This window comes from Pleurodeles waltl, chromosome 7 (assembly GCF_031143425.1).
Source record: "Pleurodeles waltl isolate 20211129_DDA chromosome 7, aPleWal1.hap1.20221129, whole genome shotgun sequence".
Classification (NCBI taxonomy): Eukaryota; Metazoa; Chordata; class Amphibia; order Caudata; family Salamandridae; genus Pleurodeles; species Pleurodeles waltl.
In genome coordinates, this window is record NC_090446.1 from 966,985,530 (window position 1) to 967,012,726 (window position 27,197).

At 42.0% G+C, this 27,197-nt stretch overlaps 2 protein-coding genes across 5 annotated transcripts in view; one reads left to right on the forward strand and one right to left on the reverse strand.

The window, feature by feature from the left end:
- Window positions 1–12,466, forward strand: part of CARD14 (caspase recruitment domain family member 14) — a 469,582-nt gene extending 457,116 nt beyond the window's left edge. For all 4 annotated transcript variants that reach the window (XM_069199715.1, XM_069199719.1, XM_069199718.1 and 1 more), the window contains 2 exons: window positions 11,164–11,279; window positions 12,259–12,466. In XM_069199715.1, the coding sequence (XP_069055816.1) occupies window positions 11,164–11,279; window positions 12,259–12,466 (324 nt within the window). The remainder of the gene's footprint in view (window positions 1–11,163; window positions 11,280–12,258) is intronic.
- A 112-nt stretch (window positions 12,467–12,578) lies between these two features.
- SGSH (N-sulfoglucosamine sulfohydrolase) overlaps window positions 12,579–27,197 on the reverse strand; it is a 158,330-nt gene continuing 143,711 nt past the window's right edge. Inside the window, exons 7-8 of the mRNA XM_069199723.1 lie at window positions 18,887–19,090; window positions 12,579–13,979 (exon numbers count right to left, since the gene is read on the reverse strand). Of these exons, the coding sequence (XP_069055824.1) occupies window positions 13,420–13,979; window positions 18,887–19,090 (764 nt within the window). The 3' untranslated portion in view covers window positions 12,579–13,419. The remainder of the gene's footprint in view (window positions 13,980–18,886; window positions 19,091–27,197) is intronic.

Genomic DNA, 27,197 nt, shown 5'->3' on the forward strand with positions numbered 1-27,197 from the left:
GGAGGTGGGTGGGCGCATGTGAATCTGCAGCGACTAATGCCACGAACAGATGTACACTGGGTAAGTGACATTTTCCGTTCGGTGGCATGTGTAGCTGCAGATACACATGCTGTGCATAGACTAGTAAGCAGTTATCTCCCCAAAAGCGGTGGTTCAGCCTGTAGGAGTTGAAGTAGTTTGAAATAAAGTTTTTAGTACAGCTTGACCAACTGTGGCTTGTTGTGCAGATAACACATCTACACAGTAGTGCTTAGTAAATGTATGAGGCGTAGACCATGTTGCTGCCTTACATATTTCGTTCATTGGAATATTTCCTAGAAAGGCCATAGTAGCACCTTTCTTTCTGGTTGAGTGTGCCTTTGGTGTAATAGGCAGCTCTCTCTTTGCTTTAAGATAGCAGGTTTGAATGCACCTAACTATCCATCTAGCAATGCCTTGTTTTGAAATAGGATTTCCTGTATGAGGTTTTTGAAAGTCAATAAATAGTTGTTTTGTCTTCCTAATTAGTTTTGTTCTGTCAATGTAGTACATTAGTGCTCTTTTGATGTCTAATGTATGTAGTGCTCTTTCAGCTACGGAATCTGGCTGTGGGAAGAACACTGGTAATTCTACTGTTTGATTTAAGTGGAACGGTGAGATAACCTTTGGTAAGAATTTTGAATTTGTTCTTAGAACTATTTTATTTTTATGTATTTGAATAAATGGTTCTTGTATGGTAAATGCCTGAATCTCACTTACTCTTCTTAGAGATGTGATGGCAATGAGAAATGCAACTTTCCACGTTAAGTATTGCATTTCACAAGAATGCATGGGCTCGAAAGGTGGACCCATGAGTCTTGTTAAGACAATGTTGAGGTTCCATGAAGGAACAGGTGGTGTGTTTGGTGGTATAATTCTTTTTAGGCCTTCCATAAACGCTTTAATGACTGGTATTCTGAATAGTGAAGTTGAGTGAGTAATCTGCAGGTAAGCAGATATTGCGGTGAAATGTATCTTTATGGAAGAGAAAGCTAGATTTGATTTTTGCAAATGTAGTAAATATCCTACTACATCTTTTGTAGATGTGTGTAATGGTTGAATTTGGTTGTTATGGCAGTAACAAACAAATCTTTTCCATTTATTTGCATAACAGTGTCTAGTGGAAGGTCTTCTAGCTTGTTTTATGACCTCCATACATTCTTGTGTGAGGTCTAAGTGTCCAAATTCTAGGATTTCAGGAGCCAAATTGCTAGATTCAGCGATGCTGGGTTTGGATGCCTGATCTGTTGTTTGTGTTGTGTTAACAGATCTGGTTTGTTGGGTAGCTTGACATGAGGTACTACTGACAGGTCTAGTAGTGTTGTGTACCAGGGTTGTCTTGCCCATGTTGGTGCTATTAGTATGAGTTTGAGTTTGTTTTGACTCAACCTGTTTACTAGATATGGAAGTAGAGGGAGAGGGGGAAAAGCGTACGCAAATATCCCTGACCAATTCATCCATAGAGCATTGCCTTGGGATTGATGGTGTGGGTACCTGGATGCGAAGTTTTGCATTTTGAGTTTTCTTTTGTTGCAAATAGGTCTATTTGGGGTGTTCCCCAAATTTGAAAGTAAGTGTTCAGTATTTGGGGGTGAATTTCCCATTCGTGGATTTGTTGGTGATCCCGAGAGAGATTGTCTGCTAGCTGATTTTGGATCCCTGGAATAAATTGTGCTATTAGGCGAATGTGGTTGTGAATCGCCCAATGCCATATTTTTTGTGTTAGGAGACACAACTGTGTCGAGTGTGTCCCCCCTTGTTTGTTTAAATAATACATTGTGGTCATGTTGTCTGTTTTGACAAGAATGTATTTGTGGGTTATCATGGGCTGAAATGCTTTCAGCGCTAGAAATACTGCTAACAGTTCTAGGTGATTTATGTGAAACTGCCTTTGATGTATGTCCCATTGTCCTTGGATGCTGTGTTGATTGAGGTGTGCTCCCCACCCTGTCATGGAAGCATCCGTTGTTATGACGTATTGTGGCACTGGGTCTTGGAAAGGCCGCCCTTGGTTTAAATTTGTACTGTTCCACCATAGAAGCGAGATGTATGTTTGGCGGTCTATCAACACCAGATCTAGAAGTTGACCCTGTGCATGTGACCATTGTGATGCTAGGCACTGTTGTAAGGGCCGCATGTGCAACCTTGCGTTTGGGACAATGGCTATGCATGAAGACATCATGCCTAGGAGTTTTAATACCATCTTTGCTTGTATCTTTTGTGTTGGATACAAAGCCTTTATTACCTTGTGAAATGTTTGAACCCTTTGTGGACTTGGAGTGGCTATCCCTTCTGTTGTGTTGATTGTCGCTCCTAAATATTGCTGTGTTTTGCACGGCAAAAGGTGTGACTTTGCATAGTTGATGGAGAAACCCAGCTTGTGAAGGGTCTGTATGACATACTTTGTGTGATGTGAACACTTTGTTAGCGTGTTGGTTTTGATTAACCAGTCATCTAAGTAAGGGAACACGTGTATTTGCTGCCTTCTGATATGTGCAGCTACTACTGCTAGGCATTTTGTGAAGACTCTTGGTGCAGTTGTTATTCCGAATGGCAACACTTTGAATTGGTAATGTATTCCTTTGAATACGAACCTTAGGTATTTCCTGTGTGAAGGATGTATTGGTATATGGAAATACGCATCTTTTAGGTCCAATGTTGTCATGTAGTCTTGCTGTTTGAGCAGTGGGATTACGTCTTGTAATGTGAGCATGTGAAAGTGGTCTGATTTGATGTAGGTATTTAGTGTTCTGAGATCTAGTATTGGTCTCAGAGTTTTGTCCTTTTTTGGTATTAGAAAGTACAGTGAGTAAACTCCTGTGTTTTTCTGTAGACTTGGTACTAATTCTATTGCGTCCTTTTGCAGTAATGCTTGAACTTCTAGTCCTAGAAGATCTATATGCTGTTTTGACATATTGTGTGTTTTTGGTGGGACGTTTGGAGGGAATTGGAGAAATTCTATGCAATAACCATGTTGGATAATTGCTAAGACCCACGTGTCTGTTGTTATTTCCTCCCAAGATTTGTAGAACTGGCTTAGTCTTCCCCCCACTGGTGTTGTGTGAAGGGGTTGTGTGACTTGTGAGTCACTGTTTATTTTGAGGGGTTTTGGGACCTTGAAATTTTCCCCGATTTCTTGGGAATTGGCCTCCTCTGTATTGTCCCCGAAAACCTCCCCTTTGATATTGTCCCTGGTAGGTAGGTGGTCTTGTTTGTGAGGTATTGGTTTCTGTGGGTTGACCTCGAAACCCTCCCCTAAAAGGTGTCTTCCGAAATGTGCCTTTGCTCTGTGGGGAGTACAGTGCGCCCATGGCTTTGGCTGTATCGGTGTCCTTTTTTAGTTTTTCGATGGCAGTGTCCACCTCCGGCCCAAACAATTGCTGTTCATTAAACGGCATATTGAGCACAGCCTGTTGTATTTCAGGTTTGAACCCAGATGTGCGCAGCCATGCGTGCCTCCTTATTGTGACTGCAGTGTTTATTGTTCTTGCAGCTGTATCCGCTGCATCCATGGAAGACCGTATCTGATTGTTTGAGATACTTTGTCCCTCTTCCACCACCTGTTGCGCTCTTTTTTGGAACTCTTTGGGTAGGTGTTCGATTAAATGTTGCATTTCATCCCAATGAGCCCTGTCGTATCTCGCCAAGAGTGCTTGCGAGTTGGCGATACGCCACTGATTTGCTGCTTGTGCTGCCACCCTTTTTCCCGCTGCATCAAATTTGCGGCTTTCTTTGTCCGGAGGTGGTGCATCGCCTGATGTATGCGAGTTGGCTCTCTTACGAGCTGCCCCCACAACTACTGAGTCCGGTGTCAGTTGTGTTGTAATAAATATAGGGTCTGTTGGTGGTGCCTTATATTTTTTCTCCACCCTTGGAGTTATGGCCCTGCCTTTAACTGGCTCCTGAAATATTTGTTTTGAGTGCCTTAGCATTCCTGGGAGCATGGGAAGGCTTTGATAATGGCTATGGGTGGAGGACAGGGTGTTAAAGAGGAAGTCATCCTCAATAGGTTCCGAATGTAGTGATACATTGTGGAATTCGGCTGCCCTAGCGACCACCTGTGCATATGATGTACTGTCCTCATTTGGTGACGGTTTAGTTGGGTACGACTCTGGGCTATTGTCCGATACTGGAGCGTCGTAGAGGTCCCATGCATCTGGATCATCCTGGCTCATTGTGGTATGAGCTGGTGAGTGTTAATGGTGGAGTTTGCGCCGGTGATGCATGAGTTGATGGTGGTGGAGAAGGTGGTGGAGTTACTTTCTTTACAACCTTTGCTTGTGGTTGCTTGTCTTCTTGTTGGAAGGCAAGTTTCCTCTTCATTTTGATTGGGGGAAGAGTGCTGAGCTTCCCTGTATCTTTTTGAATAAAGAGCCGCTTTTGCGTGTGATCTGGCTCTATTGTTTGTAATTCCTCCTCAAATCTGTGTTTTTTCATTTGAGAGGACAGTCCTTGTTCCTCTGAATAGGAACTAATTCTCGGTTCGGATGCCGGATGTTTCGGCACCGAAACCTTTTCTGCTGATTTTTGCGGCTCCGCCAAAATCTTTTTCCTTTTCTGCGTTGTGCCCTCTCGGTGCCGACCAACTTCGGTGCCGCTGTCTCGGTGCCGAATCTTTTCTGCGCCACTCTCTCGGGCCCGAGATTGCTGCGTGCCTGTATCTTGACCGGAGTCGGATGACTTCGACACCAGCTGGCCCTTTTTCGGTGCCGATGGACGGTCACCTACTTTTCGGGTTAAGCCATGGCCTGTTGGCGGTGGCGTCCACTGGGCTTTGTCAGTCTTTTCGTGAGCTTTTTGTTTCGACGTCTTACTCACGGTTGATGTTTCTTCGTCGTCGAGTTCTTCGGAATCCGACTCGTGGATGGAGAAAGTTTCTTCTTCTTCCTCCTCGAACCGATGTGGACCTGTGGGCGTGGACGCCATTTGTAGTCTCCTGGCTCTTCGGTCTCTCAGCGTCTTTCTGGACCGAAACGCTCGACAGGCCTCACACGTATCCTCCTTGTGCTCGGGGGACAAGCACAAGTTACAGACCAAATGCTGATCTGTATATGGATATTTACTATGGCATTTTGGACAGAAGCGGAACGGGGTCCGTTCCATCAGTCTTGAAGTCTCACGCGGTCGGGCCGACCAGGCCCCGACGGGGGATGGAAATTACCCCGAAGGGCCACCGGAGCTCTTCAAAATTCGGTGTCGATTTTGTTCTAACTAACCCGATACCGAACGGAACAATACCGACGCTTTTTTCCGAGATTCTAACTAACTTTCCGACCCGAAACACGGAGCGAAAAGGAACACGTCCGAACCCGATGGCGGAAAAAAAACAATCTAAGATGGAGTCGACGCCCATGCGCAATGGAACCGAAGTGGGAGGAGTCCCTCGGTCTCGTGACTCGAAAAGACTTCTTCGAAGAAAAACAACTTGTAACACTCCGAGCCCAACACCAGACGGCGGACTGTGCACAGCATGTGTATCTGCAGCTACACATGCCACCGAACATATATATATATATTTTACTTCAGAGCTGAGAGGTCAGGGTGACTTTCCCCTGGCCACCAGTCTTTTTTTAAAAAACTTTTTTGTGGGACTTGGCTGAAGCCTTGAAACTTTTTATGTGTAAAAAGGATCACCAGGGCACTTTTGTTTTTTGTAAAGAATAGTCAAACAGTGTCAAAGATATAGACAATTAAAAAAACGCTTCCTCTATGAAAACATGGTCCTAACTCAAACTACTGCGGTGACCGCCACTAGGTTATATTTATATATATATAAAACCTGCTCTGGTGAAACTCACTCTGTCTTCTTTCTCTTTTCTCTTCCATTGTCACTAATATTGTAGCACATTCTCACCAAGACAAAAGCAGACTGGAGACAGCCCTGGGAGGGGCTACTGAAATGTATATTTGTAAAGCCAAATCTCTGTGATGGGTAGCTTAGGAATATAAATATATATATGTTCATAGCATGTGTTGCTGTAGATACACATGCTCTGCTTACTCCTGCCAAGAAGTCTTTCATGACAGCTTTTTTTAGGCTCCAGGTTTGTACATGCATGACCAGAACTTCAGTATTGAGAAACCTCTCAATGCTTTCTTCTGCTATTCCCATTCTTCTTTTCGACACCGATTGAAGATTAAAGTTGATATTCTTTTGCAGTGTTGTCACCAAGAAGTCAGATGACTCAGATTACTACCAAAATGTTGCAAATCTTGGTTTAAACCCGAAGTGCAACAACATCTGATCAACCTGCTCTTTCATGGATAAACACCCATTTTGGCCACAGGTTGACTATATGTTGAAAAAGATAAAAAAAAAGATACTGATACTGGAAAGGCAATGGGTGCCTTGCAAATCCCTGCCTCTCCTCCTTTTGGATGAAACAGTATGCGGCCAAATGGGAAAGATTTGTTAATTATTGTATTTCAAAACACCGTAATCCATTAAAACCTTGGGTATAAAAACATTGTTTGCTTCACCTCTCACTAACAACATTCTGAGTTAGCATATATCTCCATTTGACTCAACTTAGGATCCATAGCAGCTTATATGAAGACCAGGGAACACTCTTCCCCTTTGTGCATACTGGTCATTAATGCTTTTAAGGAAGGTCTTAAAGGAGTCATCTCCTCAAGGGTGCCTCTAGGTCAAATGGATTCTCAATGTAGTCCATTCTAGACTCATAGGCCCCCTTTCGAGCCTCTACATTCCTGCCCTGTGCAGTAGCGCTTCTGGATAGAGCAATGCTAGTTGCAGTTGCTTCACTCAGACACCTTAGTGAATTGTAAGCACTTGTGCTACAGGAATCTTACATTCAGGTTCGCATCAACAGGGTGGTTGTAAGGACTAATCCTAAACTTTTGCCAAAGGTGATTTTTCTTGTTTTTCCCCACATCCGGAAAATGTGACAGGGTGAGCCTAACCTCCTTTAGATGTAAGGCGGGCTCTCATGTACGTCATTAATGGAAATAAATCTTTTCACAAGGCAGACCTTCCGTCTTTAGACTTTAGCGACCTCCAGAAAGAGCAGCCAATTTCAAAAGCAGGAATTGGTGGGTGGATAGTCAAGTACATACAGGCTTGCTGCAAAAACACCAAGCAAGTTCTGTCTTCCACTAGCTGACATATTCAAAGCAGCTACCTGGTCAACCCAACACACATTTACTAAACATTACTATGTTGATATCCCTGCTATGCAGCACGCTCTAGTTGGCAAAACAGTCCCAGGGACGGTGTTTCACATCTCTGCCCCATTCACACATTAACCACACTCATTTGCAGGAACTGTTTTACAGTCTGTGCAGAGCTTGTGAATTTACAGCAGGAGCCTCTAAACATTTCAGTACGAGAGCCACATCGTATTATAAACGAATGAATAAAATCCAAATGAATGAATAAGTTTTACTTGGATCTTTTTTTGTAATGATATGATTCAGAACAAAAGTGAAATGTGACAGTTATGAAGAAACAATGCAGTGCTTAAACTGAGACATGATATATAATGAGTGAAAGTGTCACACATTAACAAATGCTCTGACACAAAAATCTATTACTTAACTGTAGATAAGAAAAGCAGGCTATTCATTTTTTAATTAATTATAAATATTGAAAATTTACAAATTTACAAGAAAAGAGGATTTGTGGCACACAATGAGAAAAGTAAACACACTCCTAGAAAGAACTTCAGTAAAATAAAGCAAATAAACTGAAACCATTAATAAAGGTCGAACAACAATAAAATCTGTCTGCACCTTTCTACACAATTATGTCAATTGGAGTTTTCTGCAGAGTGGACTGTCTGCACTAGGAACTTTAAAGATCCAGTATATGCAACATTGCTGGTCCAAAATTTACAATAGAGAAGATTCAAACGGCTCTGCAGCTACCTACAGGATGCTACGGGAAATTGATATATGTTTCCCTTTGATGATCAGAATCTGTGGTTTTTGAAAATGGGCTGGATAAAATCTGTTAGAGGGCCAGATGTGGCCCATGGGCTGCAGTTTGGAGACCCCTGATCTACAGCAACACATGATAGGAATGGAATATGTTACTTACCTTGTAAGCATCCGTTCGTATTAGGTATAGATTTGTATTGGCTATAGATTCACACGTGCCCTCCCTCTACCCTAGAGCATATAGACCTTAATACAGATCTCTTTTTCCTGTACAAAAACCTTTGACATTTCATATGTGCACCACACTTTTTTGACTACTTCATCCTACTCTCACCTGCCAGGCAAAAACAATCTAACATGGAGTCGGTGCCCATTTGCAATTCCAGCCTAAGGAGGAGCCACCATATACCTTGTGACTATAAAGACTTCTTTGAAGAAAGACGACTTACATTTTCCAAACACTGGTAGAGAGACTGAATGGGCGACAGAATAGAGACATCAGGTTCCTAGAAGGGATGCAGTGCAAGAAGATGCTGTTTGCCGTAGTAGAGCACTCCTAGACCATTAGAACATAGTTTATCACAAAATGGGCAGTGAAGACATGGGGCAGCCTTCAGCAGCTGTAAGCATACAAGCAGACCTTGTCTTCAACAAGAATGGGACTATACCTCTCTTCAAGAATGTTGTCTTAATGTAATAAAACATTAGCTTACTGTATATTGGCTTAAAATGTATAAAGCTGCCCACATAAAGCAGAAAGACACATCAAAACTACAATTAAGATCTGCTGTAGCAGGTAGGCTATGTTTTAGGTGTTCTGCTCTTAAGTATTGTATGGAAAAAACAAAAGTGACGTTCCAATAGTGCACACTATAATGAGTCAGGCTTGTCGAGATTTCAACCTTTGACAGCGCTTTACAGAGGGCTGGGTACCCAGTGAGACTAGTGTAATAAATTCTAAATTGGAAGCTTCTCACATTTTTATTTGGTCCTCCAATTTACTCATCCCAGTCTCATATGCCACTTAAGCGGAATCCATCACTCTGTTTGCTGCTATATCTGATCCTGTCTGTACAATGATGCTAGATGCTCTGGCTCTAGAGAGAGATGAGGATCTGGTTCCATGTAGCTATGGGTTGATTCAGATTAAGACAAATTGAAAAAAATGCCTGAACTTCAATTATCATTTGGCTTGCTTGCAACTCCAATATTGCTTTACTCATTCTAAGTCGATGGGATCACCGCAAGCTTTTTCGCACACTTAAATGATGAATATCCTGAATCTCAACACCTGAATAAAGTATCAATAGGTAATTCAGTCTAGATTTTCAATAGTTAACGCTACATATATGTAACTTGGGGGATATTATATATATATATATATATATGTATATATATATATATATTCTTTTTTCAAGGTATGTAGATGTGATGTGGAGTTAGGCTTAGTAAATCTATGCTTCCCTCTATGCATTTACTTTGCAATACTTTGGGGCATATTTATACTCCGTTTGCGCCGAATTAGCGTCGTTTTTTTCGACGCAAATTCGGCGCAAAACGAATGCCATACTTATACTTTGGCGTTAGACACGTCTAGCGCCAAAGTATGAGGAATGAGCGTCATTTTTTTGCGTGAACGCCTTCCTTGCGTTAATGAGATGCAAGGTAGGCGTTCCCGTCTAAAAAAATGACTGCGACGCAAATGCGTCGTATTTATACTCCCGGGCAAAAATCACGCCCGGGAGTGGGCGGGGCAAAAAACCCCGCATTTGCGCCTCTTTTTAACGCCTGGGTCAGGGCAGGCGTTAAGGGACCTGTGGGCTCAAAATGAGCCCACAGCTGCCCTCCCCTGCTCCCAGGGACCCCCCCTGCCACCCTTGCCCACCCCAGGAGGACACCCAAGGATGGAGGGACCCATCCCAGGGACATTCAGGTAAGTTCAGGTAAGTATATATTTTTTTTTTTAAATATTTTTTTTGTGGCATAGGGGGGCCTTATTTGTGCCCCCCTACATGCCACTATGCCCAATGACCATGCCCATGGGACAGAAGTCCCCTGGGCATGGCCATTGGGCAAGGGGGCATGACTCCTGTCTTTAATAAGACAGGAGTCATTTAAATGGCGTCTGGGCGTCGTAAAAAATGGCGCAAATCGGGTTGAGGCGATTTTTTTGCCTCAACCTGACTTGCCCCATTTTAAGACGCCCTAACGCCATTTTCCCCAACGCCGGCGCTGCCTGGTGTACGTGTTTTTTTTTCGCGCACACCAGGCAGCGCCGGTCTGCTAGCGCCGGCTAACGCCATTCAATAAATACGGCGCCCGCATGGCGCTTCAGAATGGCGTTAGCCGGCGCTAAACTTTTTGACGCTAAACTGCGTTAGCGCAGTTTAGCGTCAAAAAGTATAAATATGGGCCATAGTCCTTCGATATTCTGTCTTCGGTATTCTTGTACCACAATATTCTGGACGTCTATTTTCAGAAGTAGAAACCACATAAGCCCATGGTCTCTGTCCTACCCAACTCATCAGTCTGCCTTCTTCCTTCTACCATAACTTCATGTCCGCGGACTATGGAGGAAGGAACAGAAGAACATGGACAAAAGGGGGAAGGCCATACAACACCATCATCTCCTTATTGGCCCATCACCAAACAAAACACTCCATCCTAGACAAATTAAATGCCAAAATGCTACAAAGAAGGAATTTGGACTAGACTGACAACGTACAGGGTACAGCAGCAGAGCAAGGATGGGGGTTTAAGTGGGTCCGGATTAACAATGGGAAAGGGTAAAGCAACACAGTATTGGTCGAGTTAATGGAACAGTTCTGGCCTGTTCTTTCACTAAGATAAAAATAAAAAGTGAACAACCCAACTAGTAAAGAATACATGGGTTTATGCATTTCCATGGGGGTTTCTGCATTTTTCTTACATAATAATTGGGGATAGAGAATTTTAATGAAGATACTATTTCTGCAAACGTTTCACTCGTTAACCAGGCTCAAAATTTAAGGAGAAGGTCAATGAGGTCTTCAAAGAAGTCCCAGAATGCACATGTGCTAGTAAATCCAAATTACTTTTTGCTTATTTTAATTTTATCTCAGCATCTTACTTGTTACCACATCAGTATCAAATGTAGGAAGCTTAGGTGGTGTAGAGGGATAGACCAAACTACACATGTTCCAAAGCTATGTGATGCTAGCTATGATGTGAGGAAAAAATGTTAATGGGTGCCATATCCATCTGCAGAATGCTCACTGCCTCCTGGACATGAGTGTGGACTGTGTGCGAGCCCTTCATCAGATTGAGACCTATCCCATTATTTTGCTGATCCCCATCAACGAGAAGACCTGCAAGCGGCTGAAGTGAGTACAAGGAATAAGGTGGAAGAGTATTGTGGGATACACGGAATGGGACGCACAATGGCTTCAGTAGTCTAGGGACTGACTATACAGGCTCTGACTTCAGGATACTTTATGACTCAGAAGTTACACTGCCATTGTAGGTCCATAAGGTGGTAAGCTGTTGCCTTGAAAATTCCTTGGGTGTTGGTTTATTACCCTGGTAAAGCCACTGCTTTGAAGAATTAAAAGAGTGGCGGATTGTGCAGGTGATGGGCTGATCAGCATTCTTCAGAGGTCCAGGGTGTGAGAGGGTGACCATGAGTAGTTTGGGATAGTTGTTTGTCCTATAGATTTCACAGAGCTTCTGCATTTACAGTTGTAAGGCTACTGGAGGAAACTGAGTGATCTAATTTTCTCAGGAGGTGCAGTGGCCAAAGGTGTACTGAGGTAGAACATCCAGAAAGCTAGAAGGTGGAAGGACATTGCACTCAAAGGGAAAATTCTGTTACAAAGATACCTGTAGACAGTAAAACGGAAAATACCAGAATCTATGATTTGTAAGACAGTCACAGAAACTCCCATGTGTGATAGGCCAGTAACATATAGGGAACATGTGACACCCCTAAGCATATGCTAGTGATATCAGGAATTGGTATAAACAGTGCTTTAAATGGAAAAATAGAAGTGCAGGTACTCTGTAATAGAGTACCTGCTTGTTTCTGAGAAGTGCCGGTACTCTCCAATTAAAAGTATTACGTTTTTCTTGAGATATGCCGGTACTCTCCCTCTCAAAATAAAAAAGTGCCGGTACTCGGTACCGGAGAGTACCGGCCCATTTAAAGCACTGGGTATAAATATATTGAAGTGCAGGAGGCTAGCAACATGGGAAACAGGATTGTATTTATGATGTTGTCAAGAATATCTAACTTTTTCTAGAACTGTATGTTTTCACTGATGTAGGCATACATGATAATGGTTCAGTTTCTCTCTTTCTGTTAAGGAAATATCTGCACAAGCTGGATGTTTCTGAAGATTTGCTGCTGGAGTGTTCCAAGCGAGAGGAGTCTTGTCTTGACAAACTCCCCTGCCTGTACAGAACCATTCCCCCAGACAGCTGGCATGACATAGACTCCCTGCTCAATCATGTAAAGGCAGCAGTGGGAGATGAACAAAAACGGACTGTGTGGATTGAACAGGAACCCCGGTAGCAGCCGTTCTGACAATTCTCCATGCTCCCGCTGTACAGACCCTGTTGTCACAGACCATTACCCTATGCTCACTTTGCACAGAACATGTTGGACTTCAGAATATTGTTGCTATAATTTATTAAAAGTGGCCATGTATTTATTCTTTACACCATTGTCCTTTGTTGTGATGCACACGTTCCTTGTGTCTTGAGGATAACCGTTTATGATCCTGTTATATTTAGATCTCACTACATCTGAGAGAAACAACCACTGGAGAGTGTAGAATCATGACAATTCTTTTTTAGAGAAAGCTGCATGTGCCCGTTGTGTGTCAGTACTGGTGTTTCTATGCCAACAGCAAACTAAAGCCCATTGATAATAGAGGCCTGGAATAACTTATGACCACTTACTTTGCTTGTTTCACTACCCTAGGGGCAATGTCCAGCATATACATGTCCCAATAGGAGCAGTCATGGCTGATGTAACATTTTCAACAATTTGACAAGGAGTGAACTCAGACTACTTGGAATCAGAAGCTGAAGGTTCCTTCTTACTCAGAAAGAATCTATGAGTCTTTGGAGGACAGAAGCATGTCTATAAAAGGGACTCTTTCATTTCTGGGGCCATGTGAAGTTTATTTGGCACAAACATATCGAGTTATGTAATCACAGTGCTTTACTAAAAATATAATTCACAAAGGGCAAGCTACAGTTTTCAAGGTATAACAGTCTGGCCCTGGGGCATCAGTGGGAGCCAATCTATGATTAATAATTGTTGTAGGAGGTTTGAAGGTAAATACTCGACGCAAATGCGGCGCAAAAAAAGTATAAATATGGGCTTTAGTTTTTTGTTACATAACTGTAGCCTTTAGACCCAGCAGATTTTCACTATTCATGTTCTATAGTTTTGTTTAGTTCAAGATCCCATCAATGGCCATGGCTGTCTCTCTGACATGCTTCAAAGTTGCTAGACATCTACAGTTCATTGTGAAGTGGGCGGCACTGTGGTGAGAGTTTCTCTTCCAATACTCCATCTGGGGCGCACACCCAAGGGTCATATGTTGCCCACTGCCAGGCCCAGAGCTTTGCCTTCAGCATCTCTAGAAGCTCTGAGAATTGAGGGTCAGAAGCTAGGTTTCTGGTCTCTGAGGGATCTGTGCTCTGGTCAAACAGCTCCCAGCGTTCCCGATAGTAGTACTGATGTAACGTTTTGAACCAGTATGTGGGGTGTCCCATGCTGGTCCGGTTGAGTAGATCCTGGAAGGAAGGAGAGATATAGAAGTCCTGATCAATCGGAAAGGGCATTTTGAAGTTGATGTTATGAAGAAGGTGGTATTGCTGGTACTGAATAGACCGCATGGGGTAGTACATAGTGACTTCATGGTGCCCCTGACTGCTAAAAACTGTGGTCCAGGACTGTTCTGACACCAGCGCTGGCAGGAGTGTTTTTCCAGTGAGTTGGACAGTTTTCGAGCCAAAGATGCTGTAGTTCGGATATGGAATGGAGAACCAATCTAGGACAGTGGGAGTAATATCTGTAATGGAAAGAGTTCAAAGTTCAGTGAAAATGGAAATATGTAAATGAAAAACCCAGTCACACAAACCCTGTAAGAAACATGGTCAGGAATGTGCTGAATCTAGGTAGCATTAGAGTAGGAGACACTTCCTGGTTATTTCTATACTCCTGTATTGTACTGCAACACTTTTATAGCACTTACTAACCCTATGTGAAGAGCTGAAGCACATGCTCACCATGTAGGATGTGTGGTTGTAAGGATGTTGTCTTTGTTTTGATCGTATGTAGGAAGGTTTTCCATGTTGTGTGCGATGACCACTGTGGTGCGATTTTCGTGTAATGGGACCAGCACGTTGGATGATGAAAGGTGAGAAACCAACATGTTGTTTTTATTATGCTGGTAGCTTTGAAATGCTCTGCCGGTTCCTTTATGGTATTTCATATGATATAGTTAGCTAGATCCTGCATAAGTTGTACAGTTGAGACTATGTGCATAGTTGTTGTCCGGTGCTGGCATGGTTAGAGGGCGATGGAAGTAGAGAGATATGCTGGGATGAGCATTAACGTGATCATCCCATATCTGAGTGTCTTTGTGAAATATAAAGAAGAGGTCAGATTGCATAGATACATGAGACCTGCAGTGGTAGACTACATCAAAGTCCTCCAAATTGTCCAGAAATGTGTGACAAATCTTTCCTGTTTATGCCATGCATGTTCATTTGGAATGGCTGGTTTTCACAGTGCAGTGCTGGTGATAAACAACCTTCATAGCAGATATGTGAATTTAAGAGGTATAAATTATAACCTGTTTCTGACTGCTACGTATTATGTGGGCCTTAACTGTTATATATGCCCATTGATAACTATATAATGCCAGAGCGAACCATAGGTCAGCCCTTCTTAGCTTACCTGCATATCGAAAGCAGTTGCTGGTTGAGCACTTTGCAATTCATAGGTTGTAATTTGAGGACTGCGCTTGAGGATGCAACTGTTTTCTGGACTCTGTTTCCAGGATGTGGGTGGTGCAGCTATCTAGGAAATAGCCATGTTTTCAACTGTCTTCAAAACTGTATATGCTCCTGAATGCTTCTAATGTTGCCTGGAAGTAAGTTCCAGAACTTGAAGGGCTTGTAATGAGAAAGCAGTGCCTCCTACGGATTTCTTATCTTAAGGTGTACTGAAGTACAGTGTTCTGTTTAGTCTGTAATGCTTAAATTTTACTTGTATGTATGGCGTTCTTTTTCTTGGGAAGCCAAAGGATGCTGCAGCGTGCCCTGAAAGTTGCCCTACAAGCTACAGATAGCCAGTGGAGTGACTGCAGGACTAGAGTCTTGTGTTGTTTTGCCTGAAGGCAGAGAAAAAGTCTTGGAGCAACGTTTTGGATTCATTGTATTTTGCATTTGATGAATGGTGGTGCACAAAGTTATAGGCTGTTGGCTTAGTCAATCTTGGAGATTATGAGTGTGAGCATGGCTTGCAGTTTATATTGGTGTGCAAGGAAGATGGGAATGCAACATAGTGTTGTCAGTGTGTAGAATGCACTTGCAACATTGTTGACATGCAGTATTAAGGATAGGTCTAAAATCATGGTTATTCCTACGTTTCTACCTTCTCTCGATGTTGGAGGAGCTTGAATTTCCCTAGGCCATACAGTGGTAGGTTGGTACTTTTGCCATTGTCTGCAAGTCAATCTGTGTCTTCACAGCATTGAGCTTTATATGGTTATTCGTCATCCATTTGTTTTTGACACAAAGGCAGACATCTACTGAATTGTAAGGTTTTCAGGGCTATCCGATTTTAAAATGATTTGGGTGCCATCTGCATAGTTGAAACAGGAGGGATCGTATGATTTAATTAGATTTGGTTAGAAGCTGAGTAGAGGGATATGATGGACCCCCAAAAATGCCACAGTGTTGTGTCTGAAGAGTTGATGTGAAGGGGGATAGCTAAACTAGACTTTGCAAGATAAGAAGCATTCCATTTCAGAACACTGTCACGGATTCCAAGATTGTGGAGTACTTGAACAAGGAAGCTTCTCTTTTTTTCTCCACTGTGATTTTTAGATCACCCCAAATGGATATAAGCTATACTGGCCTGTAAAGTTAGACAGCTGAGTAAACACATCTCTCAAAGACGTTTCCTACAAATATGTACCTGAAGTTTGCTGGGTTGGATGGGTCTAGAGTTTTCTTTCTGAAGACAGTTCTACTGTAGGAGGTTTTCAGCTCAGGTGGGAGTGAACTTAGTTTTAGGGACTTGTTGAGTAGGCATCGGCCTACCTCCCCACAAGGCAGAGTGAAGGATATCTTTAAAGATTTTTGGCAGTGCTGGGTCTGATGGCGATCCTAGTGTTCTGGCTGCAATGATAATCATGAGGAAATCTTTTTTGACAGAGTATTGAAATTATGCATTGATGGACGATTATTGGTGTCCCTTTAAGGGGTGGTTAGGTCATGCGTTGTTGTGGTGTTTTCCGTCTTCTCCTTAAGGTAATTTTCAATCTTTTTTTATTGTTGAGATCAATTAATTGGAGATTTTGTCACAGAAGTCTTGTGATTGTGGTGTTGCTGTGTTTAGGCACTCAGGGCCTCATTTACAAGGCCTGTTGCACGGGGCGGCACAGCAAGTGCCTTGCTGCACTGCGCTGCACCACTGGGAAAGGGCAGAAATGCACTGTAGCTACAAGATACTGCACATTTATGTCCTCTCCCTTGTGCTGGTGCACAAACTGCTGCCATGCACTATCTCAGGCACCCGTGCACCATTGTGCGTGTGGGGCTTATTGTTTTTGTGCAGGGAGGGTTACCTTCCTGCACAAAACAACCACAAAAAAGAGGAAAAAACGGGGAGAAAGATATTTCTCCCCGTTGCGTCACTCTTACGCCACCCCTGAGGTGGTATACGAATCTGATGCATTCCCAGACTTGTAAATCTGGGAATGCATCAGATTCCTTCGGGTTCCATGGGTGTTGCATGGGAACACCCAAAAGCATCGCCCATGGAATGCCCTTTTCATGCAGTGGTGTGCGTGAAAGGGGGTCCATATTTACAAAGCCATGAAAAGCCACGCAAGGTTGCTTTGTGCGGCCTTGTAAATATGGGCTGGCACACTGTGCCACCGGAGCCCCAAAAAAACTACAATTCAGTGGTGGAGTGTGCCCCATGGGCACTCAGAATTTTGGAATACTGTTAGGATTTTATGGAGTACTTTAGGAAGGCAGTTTGCTGCGTTATGCATGTGGAGTAGAGGTGTGTTTTTGTGGTTCTGATGGCTGTTCTGTAGGCTCTGATATAATGCCTTAGCATACGCTTGTCTGCTTCATCTCCTGATTTTGTCTATTGCATTGTAGTATGTTAAATTGTGTTTTCATTCTTTCAATGCCGTCATTAAACCATTTAGTGTTCTTTTTGTGTTCAATCCTATATACGTTTTTTATGTTTTTTGTTAGTATCTGTTTGTCCAGTGAGGTAGAGATCCAGTTATAGAAGGTCTGTTGAGTTGCTGGATGTCTAGTGTTTTCCATTTTCTGTACAAGCGTTTGTTGTATTTGAAGTGTTACCAATAGGTGTGTAGATCCTGAAAGTGATTATGTTGTAGTCATTCGAGCTTACGGGGAGTTGTGACTTGTCCTAAGGGTTAAACTATGACAACTAGTGCGTGTCCTACGCAGTGAGTTGGGCCAGAAACAATTTGTTGAAGGATTTAAGGTTAGTTGTGATGATTATGGTTAGATTTGTCTTGTCAAACTATGTGTTGGAGTCTCTGAAAATTAATAGATTTGTGTAGAGTACAGGAGCTATGGTGTGTTTTCCCTTGATTTCTAGTTTCCGTCCGGCAAGTGACATTGTAATTATTGGTTATGGGTATTGAGTTGTAGTATTGTTTGTGATAGGTGTGTGTGTTGTGGCGGTTTAGAAAATGTAGCTGGCTAATAGGGAGATTTACTAGTAATTAAATTCACTCAGGAACACATTTATGAGGAGAGTTGCAGCAGACTTGCATCATGCAAAGTGGTGCATGCAAGACGCAACTCCAACATGCGCTTTATGAAGCAGTGAAAGACCACCTTGGATCAGAAGCAATGTGCTGTTTCGGCTAGTGCAAAATTTGCTAGGGTAGGACATCATCCTGTTTTACGGGCTGCATCATCAGAGACAACCCTTAAAACGTGATTTATCAAGCCATGCAAGGCCACCTTTCATGGGCCGAGGAGCTTGATAAATCCGGAGTAATGCAATGCAGAACAAATTGCTGCATTGCATTGCTCTGCCCCAGAGAGGAGTTCCATGGGTGTCGTGTGGGTGTTTCCACACAACATCCATGGATTTTGATGCATTTCAGATTTACCAAAATGCTACACCATCCCATGTGAGGCATGACAACAATAAATCTCTTTATTTCTCCTTGTTACTTTCTCTTTCTATGCGTGCTGCAGAATTGTTTTTGTGCAGGAAGATGCCGCTTCGTGCACAATAACAGAGGCCTTCTTGGACCATGGTGCAAGGGTCCCTGCATTGACACTAGGCACCCAAAACTGCACCTAGCACCAGTGCAGGCACAAAATGCAGGGACAAAAGCAGGAATGCGTTGTATTCTTTTAAATACAGTGCATTCATGTCCTTTCCCGGTGACACAGCGCAGAAAGGTGACTTGCTGCTCTGTGTCACCTTCCCATAAATATGACCCTCAGTGGTGGGATGTGTAGTTGTAATGTAGAAGGTAAGGTTCTTGATAAAGCAAACTTGAAGGTGGAAGGGGGTGCTTCACTAACACTAAGGGAGCTTTAATTACATTCTGGGCTGGTTTTGTTCTAAATGTGGTGACATGGTAAAATTAAACCATTAAGTCTGAGTTATTTAACAACATACATTTTCTTCCCAGAATTTGCCGCTTAGCCAGGAAACACTGTAAAGCATCATTCTTACCCAACAGGCTAACGAAGGACTGGCTGAGCTTCCCCCAGCGCCCAGGCTGGTCTGGAGAGGACACCAGCATGGGCTCTCCCATGCCTGAGCGGTACAGGTTGGTTCTTCCATTGGGGAAGGGGATGCCGTTATCTGAACTGTAGATGACCAAGGTGTCGTTTTCAAAGCCAGCATCACGCACCTCCTTCAGGACAAGACCGATACCTGCAGGGACAAGAGGAGACTGATAATCTGTCAACACAGAAATGCCCATGGGCTTCTATAGACTTCTGAAAAAAGAAAGGGGCAGAGGGTAAGGATTCCTTCAAAGCCCCAGGTGCACATAAACAGATCACTCGGTCTCAGTGAAGCATAAGGAAAGCTCTATAGACTTCTTGAACACAGCAAACAGCAGAGTTGGCATGCTATAAATTTGCGGGGTATGCAAAGTGGCCTTAATACCAGTGGGCAACAGTGATAGAGAACAGGATCCTCTAAGAAGACAGTCTTGGAACACTAACCTGCAACCCAAAGTGATCAATACCTTGTTTTCCCATTTTATTATTTAAGATACGTGCTCTACTGGATGGACTATTTTGGCTTATTTTAACACCTACATGTAACAATGTTACTTTAAAACGTATTATCTACATAAGACATTGCCTACAACTGATGGGAAGGAGCAGGTCCAGAGAAAAGTGAGTATTACTCACAATAGTGTTACTAGTACTCATCCCAGTCACCTCACCCATGGTTTGGTTACCTTTACGTAAGTATCTTGCTGGCAGGCTACAGTAAGGAGGACATTTTTCAACAGCTCAAAATAAGTTTAAGAAAAATGCCTGCCTGCATGTGAGGCATCGTGGCCATGCCCTCTACAACAATAGAGGGATCACCATATTTCAGACACTAGTCTAGAAGAGGTAATGGATGGAGCCGTCAGCAATAATGGAGGCTTAGGAGAACCTGTACAAGTCACTATGCTGAGGAACTCTGCACTTATTGTTAATTAAGTCCCAAATCTGCCAGACGTAAGCATCAGCAGATGGTCAAAATGCAGAAAGGCATCACCCCAAACTGAAGAACAATAAACCAATGGTACATCAAGTGGAGGGACGGCAGTGAGAGAGCAGCACTGATGTCTAGGTAAGGAAAGACACCACTGTAGGCTTTATCAAGCCTCTTAGCCTTTGCTTGAAAAAAAGAGGAACCACAGATCGTATAAGACAGGAAGCAGGTTAAGTGGATCAAGGAAGCATTTTAGGCCGCAGCCAAAAAATAAAGGAAAGTAAAGGGGGGGGCGCTCTTCTGGCATAGAAGTAGGTAATAAACTTCCCCCCCCACCCAACCCCTTTCTACCCAGAAAGATCACATCTGCAAAAGGGAAGAAACGCAGTTGAAAGTGAAAGAAATCAGATCAGGACAAGTGGCAGAAACGAGCGTCAAGAATCGGTCATATAGAAAGCAAAAGATTCCCAAAAGGGTCCTCAGAAAAGAGTCAAAACCACAAGATAAAACACAATGAGAGAGAAAGGGCCTAATAAAACGCCTTCAAAGACCCCAAAAATAGCTAAACATCAACAGCCTCTATTAATTGGAAACAGAACAGTTATATCAAGACCTGATGCCAGCTAGATATTTCATAGAAACACACACAACTTCCATCCCCAGATGAGGGAGGAAAAGCCTGTTCACATGCTGCGGTCTCCCTTTTTACCTACATCTAAAAGAAGTTAATGAATCCATTTCAAGCAAGAAATAATCTGACTGATAGAGGTGGAAATTATGCACTTCAGAGGCAATAGACTATTTGGTCCCATACAATGGTCTACCAGAGCATACCAGAGCATATCCAGCAAAGGAGAGATTCAAAACTTCACAATGAACATCAAAAGAGAAGCCCTCAGAAGTCAGCAAAATATCAATGAATGTCGAAGTACCATCAGCAATAACTTTGTGAAGTGGGAGTTACATGAAGCCAGGCTGTATGAGCTCAATGTGTAGTTGAAAAGCACACATCCTTCAAAAGAAACACTGAAAATCTTCCAGCAAAGCTGGAGCAACATCCCCAATCCAAGACCAGAATCTGATCATGCATAATGAGCTCAATGTATAGTTGAACAGCAAACATCATTCAAAAGAGGCACTAAAAATCTTCCAGCAAAGCTGGAGCAACATCCCCAATCCAAGACCAGAATCTGATTATACATGATTTTGCCAGTGTATGCGAAAGCCCCGAGACGCCCTCTGTAAAAGGATCTCTATACTTATAGGAGGACCAGTTACGGTAGGGACATTTTGAGAAGTTTCCTGCCCATGTTTTGTGAGACTGAACTTGAAAAAGGAGGAAAAGAAATCATCTAAAAATGTAAAGAACTTGTCCCTGTCCTGTCAATTATCAAAACAGATAAGAGAGTTCTCCAAATGCACATCGCCTGGCAGTGGAATACTAGAACACTCCAAAATGAAAAAATATTAATGCTGAGCTCTGTTCTGGTGGTAATAATGGAGATAGCAGCCCCAGGGAATCAGAAAGCTTGTCTCAATGTGTCAAACACTGGAAGGCACAAAGCAAAGGACCTAACATCGGCATGCAGCATGACAAACGCAGAACATTTTCCCTACAGCAAGACAATGAGGCATCTAAACTGGAAGATTCAATATGTCTCATCTCAGACTGCTATATTAATGTCTATTCCAACAGGTGACCCTTTAGGAGATGACCCCATAGCGCAAGCAAGTCAGAGGATTCTGGGATCAAAATTGGACAAGATGCCCAGTAGCACCCATGAAGAAAGGAGAGACGCCTGTGTAAGAGAGACGGAGCTTAAGTGTTAAAACAAGAGTACAAATAGGAGTGTGGATGGGCAAGGTTACTTGGAGTGGTCGGTCAGTGAACTAAATGTCTGCCACCCACACCATGCACAAATTTCACAGGGAAGGGTATAGTGTAAATAGTATGTATGCCACTCAATTATGTATTGAAAATGGGACTCTATAAGAAAATGTAGATCCAAAGCACACAGGTACACATCAAAATCCTTCCCTCGAGGGAGATTTACTGGCCATAGCAACCCAAAAGGATCACCAGAAACTGTGAAGACTTGGTCAGCCAAAGGTAGCCCTGCTGAGGAGGTCAATACAGTGGCTGCTTCAAAACTCTACCAGCAAGCCTGTCCCTGACCTGTGGCAAGTAAAAGCAAGTAGTCTGGATGGCCCACCAGGGGAGAGAACATCAAAGGTTTTGCTCAGGTTTGACAAGGGAAAGTCTTCCTATTGTAACAAGTCTCCAGACACCACAATAAGACCAGACTTCTCTTTCTGAGGGAGCACATTCCTGACGCTACCCTCAAAGCATTCATATGTTTCATGTTTGCAGTGTGGATTACCCACCTGTCTCCATCTTCTTCATGCTCTTTCTGATGCCTCCATTTGGGCAATTTGTTCCACCCCCTAAACAGACCATACTCACAAGGAGTTCTTTAATCCCTATGCCAACTACCTATGTCAGAAAAAGAGGAATGGAATGAGCAGAGGGTATCAGCTCGTAGGCTGGAAGACTAGAGCCATCATTCTCATAACCTACTTTGTTCCACTTAAGGACAAGTTCCTGTAACATCATCTTCAGTGCACTCCTCATCATGTCCACCAAGGTAGTGTTAGAGAGCAGACATTGTTAATAAAATATGAGTAACCAAAACTTAACACATAATGTGTATTAAAATACCTAATTTAGAGAAACTCGTACTAGAAATGTAAAACATGCATGTTTAAAATGTGGCTGACATGGTTTCTGTCATTATAAAGGACTGTGAAAATGTATTTTGATGAATTATAACTACATATACTGACAATAATGATTAATATTAATGAACAAAACTAATGATGTGAAATTATTATTGGAATTGTTTTATTCTTCATGAATTTAGCATTAGGAGAGGCCTACGTTTTAGCATTGTTCCAGAAGCACAGTGTTGAAATGTTATGCTGACTTTACTGAAATGCTTTTGCAAACATTATTTATTAGACACCTTATTGAAAGTTCACAGTGGAAAGCTACTGCTTTCTCAGTTCTGTTAACTCCGTGCTTCCTTGTGATAATAATGGCAAGTTTTAACAATGGGCCTTAATTTCTGTTAGGAAGTAGTGTTAGGTAAATGTAATGTTCTGTGCTGTTTTTTTTACAAAGTTAGATTTTTAAGGAAACTGCAGACCGGAGAAGAGCGTAAGAGGAATGACGAAAGATACAACTGAAGCTCAGACGAAACTCAATTGTTTGTTCACTATCACACCTCATAGTCTTGTCCAATAGAAGCTTAGCTAGTAACTTTTGGGACTTTAATTTAGCAAAGTTTTAGGTGATGTAAGTCAGATTCTGTTTAGTTTCTGTTCAGTTTAGTTCTGCTATTCAGCTCTTGTCTAGCTACTTATGATTCTAACAGTTCAGATACATTAGGCCCAACATTACTGAACTGTTGTCCCTTTCCATATTCCTGATCCTGATTGCTGAAGACCTGCTGTTCCTGTGCTATACTGTGGAAGATTTCGCTAGCTGCTGTCTCATTTAGGAGAGGGATAACCAATGTGCATTTGTTTTTCCTTTGCAGGTTTTTCCCTTTAGAAATCCAACCGCATTTTTGTTAGTGTCATAGTTAGATTTTTTTCTAATTAATTTTTGTCTCATTTTTAATTTCTGTATGTGACAAAGCCCAGCCTCACACATGCTTTTCAAGTTAGAGTTTAGTAGCTAGGATGTCTGACCCAATATTTGATCTGAATGTTTATTAATTGATTATGATTGATTAATCTGCACAGCTAATGAAAACTGCTGTTATTTTTCAAATAATTCTCTTGTTATTCTACATAATTCTTTTGGAGTGTTTAATGGTAATTGCTCTTATAAGATTGAGATTCCCCAGACGCTTTAGACAGCCTGTATCGTTTGGTTTTGCACATCATTTATGTGACTTTAGCATTGTTAATATAAGGTCAATAAATGCTTAAACTTTACGAAACTGGTGTGGTGATTCATGGCCACATAGGTCATGGTGAGTATAAATTACTGACTCCTCATTGAATATTGTTGTTGTATATGGCTATTAGTTCCCATTGTTTGATTTGATGATCTTATTACTCCTGACTGGGTCAAAAGATTTGAGTCGACCTCTGTGGGAAGTAGATGTCACTGCCCTATTATGTGTCAACTTAGCCTGATATTAGGTCACACGCTCCCAGAATTTGGTAGCAGAGGATGGTTTCGACTCAATAAGAGAGGGGTCATCCTGGTTTAGAGAGATTTGGTTTTGCCACTTCTTGTTTAGATGTGGTTTTGTCTCAATAGGAGAGAGATCATCCTTATTTTTGGTATGTTCCCAGTGAGATTTGGTATGTTCCCAGTGTTTCCAGTGTTGTCTTAGTTCTAAGTATAGTTTGCGCTTGCAATGCTTTGGCAAATCGCAGGTGAATTGTGATATATGAGAGAAGTGGGGAGATTGTGTACTCCAACGTAGTTGAGTAGGGAGTTTGCATACTCCAAAGAGTGAGAGCAGGGAAGTTTTCTAAATTGCCCAAGGTTCAAGACTTCGGAGTATTGTACAAGTGTATGAGACACTTGTTTGTTGTTTTTTACTTGTCAGCAGTTGGTGTTGTTGTATTCCTAGTATGCGTGTTAAGTGAGTGTTACTTCCACAGATAATAGATGATTCCTGTGTGCCAAAGGAGGATCTAGTGTTAGTCAAGGGGAGATTTGCAGGTCAAATTTTACTTGCGCATGAGAGAAAGCCACAGCCGGATTAGTAGCTGTTTGAGCGAAAGGCCACAGCTGAAATGTCCACACAGCCTCCACAGTGATAGAGCCCTCGGTGTAGTAAGCAGGCAAGTCAGCTTAATTAATGTTTTTTTTTTTTTTTTTTTTTTAGCGCTCGCAATATTTTGCAGTTACTTTTTGGTGTGAATCGAGTTTGACGAACAAGCCGCAAGGCTTTGTCAGCCGCTGTGTGAGTGAGTGTCACGTCCACACTGCCATTGGTCGGTTGTTAAAAGGTGCTGTACACGGATTGTGGACAACCGTGAACAACTATTGGTTGAGAGTAGCATGAGAAAAGGATTCTGGGATTGAAATACTTCCTGTTTTGAATGTAATTTGAAGTTTTAAGCCCTATTAAAGGTAAAAATGACAATTTTCAAACCATTAAAAAGTGCGATAAGAGGAGATGGTTCAATTCCAAATAGAATAGGAGAAATTGCCCTGTCAGAAGGGACACCTGCATACATAGTAATTGATGAGAAAGATTCATCAGCATGTATTTGATTAAAACAGTGGTGCAAAATCACAGAGAAGGAAGGGAGCTTAGCGTTTCCTGCTCATGGAAGTTTTAATATGAGAATTTTAGAAAATTTGAGAAGAGTACTTTATGAATTAAAGCCCCCTCCGACACCAGCACAATTTGAAGCCTTAGCTATTTGGGAGCTAGCAGCCAGACAACCAGAGAAATTAAAATTTGAGATACGAATGGGAAAAGCTGAAAAAACATTGCTAGAATCTGAATGGGATAGTGAGCAGAAGTTTTGGAGAACAGAAACCTTGCAATGTATTGAAGGATTTCTGCAATTTCACAAGCAAAAGGGGACAATGTCAGATCAAAGATGAAGAAAAAGAATTCTGAAGTAACTGAGTCGAGGTCAGATGAAATGAAAAGATCACTTACTAATGGCAGTAACAAATTTCTAACACAATTATTGAGAAATCGTCCTCCTCCATATGCAGCAGAAGAGACAAATCAAGGAGCTATTGTTAGTCCAAGTGTACCTCCAGTTGTGGTAACACAGAGTCAAGTTCAGGTTGCAACTAATGTTCCTACTACTACAGTAACTCAGATACCTGTGATTCAAACTGTAGCTCAGCCTGTGATATATTCTACAGTTCCTGTTGTTAGTTCTGCACTGAGTATTACAGTTCAGCGGCACCACAGATTATTCAGAAACCAATGACGGTCCAGGTGGAGTCTACACCTAATTCAATGACAAATTGATAGTCAAGCTCATATAATGCTAATGTATACTCCAGGAACAATATTGCAAGCGAGTTCCTCAGTATTTACAGGTCAGAGTTCTAGAGTGATTCACTTGAGAAATTAGAATAGTTTATCAAGTCCAGAAGCATTAACAGTTCCTGTCACAACTGGTCTAGTTGTTGCATTGTATGCTCAGGGAAATAATGAGAGCAATATGCAGAATATCTGAATTTAGTTAATGCTACAATATTTTCACCTTGTAACTCACATGCAGAAATGGAGAAACTCAATGCTACTGCTGGAGTTATGTCTCTGATAATTCAGACTTTTGACAAAGCAGGTCTGCTTATAGACATAACTTGGGATCTGACAAACTTTAGTGTCTTCAAATTCAGTTTTAGTGTCACCTAAAAGAGTGATGAGTCCACCATGTAATACTTCACAACACGTGCCTAATGTGAATAATAATGTTTCTTTACAAGGTTTGAAAGCTCAGCAATTAACAGAATAGTTGATGAGTGGAGCATCAGCAATGAAAACAGATGCTGAAAGGGATAGAACACTGAATTTAGTAAGATTAAAATTAGAATTAAATGAAATAATTGAGGGAACACGACAACTAGAATTGACTCATATAATGAAGATGAGTTGCGTTTCATGTGCAAAGATGTCACAAACCGAGCAGGATTGGGCATATCAGAAATTATCAGAACTGGCAGAAAAATATGAAGCAGATATTGAAAAATCGAAACCATTAAAGAGCAGCTTTAGATTAGAATTCGATTCAAAAGACATTGCAAATATGAGATCACCTGGAATAAAAATTCACATTAGAGAATTAATCCAAAGTATTCAAACTTGGGGAGCATTAAATAAATGGGAAGGCAGATGGGTAAAGAAAAGAGAGCAGAAGAAAAGAGAGTCTGCGACTTCGAACTCTACTGACACTCAGCAGACTGATAGTCCAGTAAAGATATTACCAATGAGAGAAATTCATGGAGGGAATTATGTTCATGTCCCTTTGAGCAGGAGTGATATTATGTCATTCACAAATGATTTGCCAAGATTGAGAGAGAAACCAGTGGGATGGTATCAGCAGACAGACGGTTTGTGAAACTCACAAAATGTTTGTGGGAAGATTTAAATACTCTTTTAGAAATATTGGTCCAAGCTGATTTAGGGATTCAATGCAAAAGGAGCTTTGACTGGCTGTAGGAAGCTGGCCTGGTGTGTGGTGGGTACCCAAGGTACTTACACTTTATGACAGGTTCAGCTATCCCCTCTTAGTGAAGTGTAGGCAGTGTCTAGAAGCCAGGCTC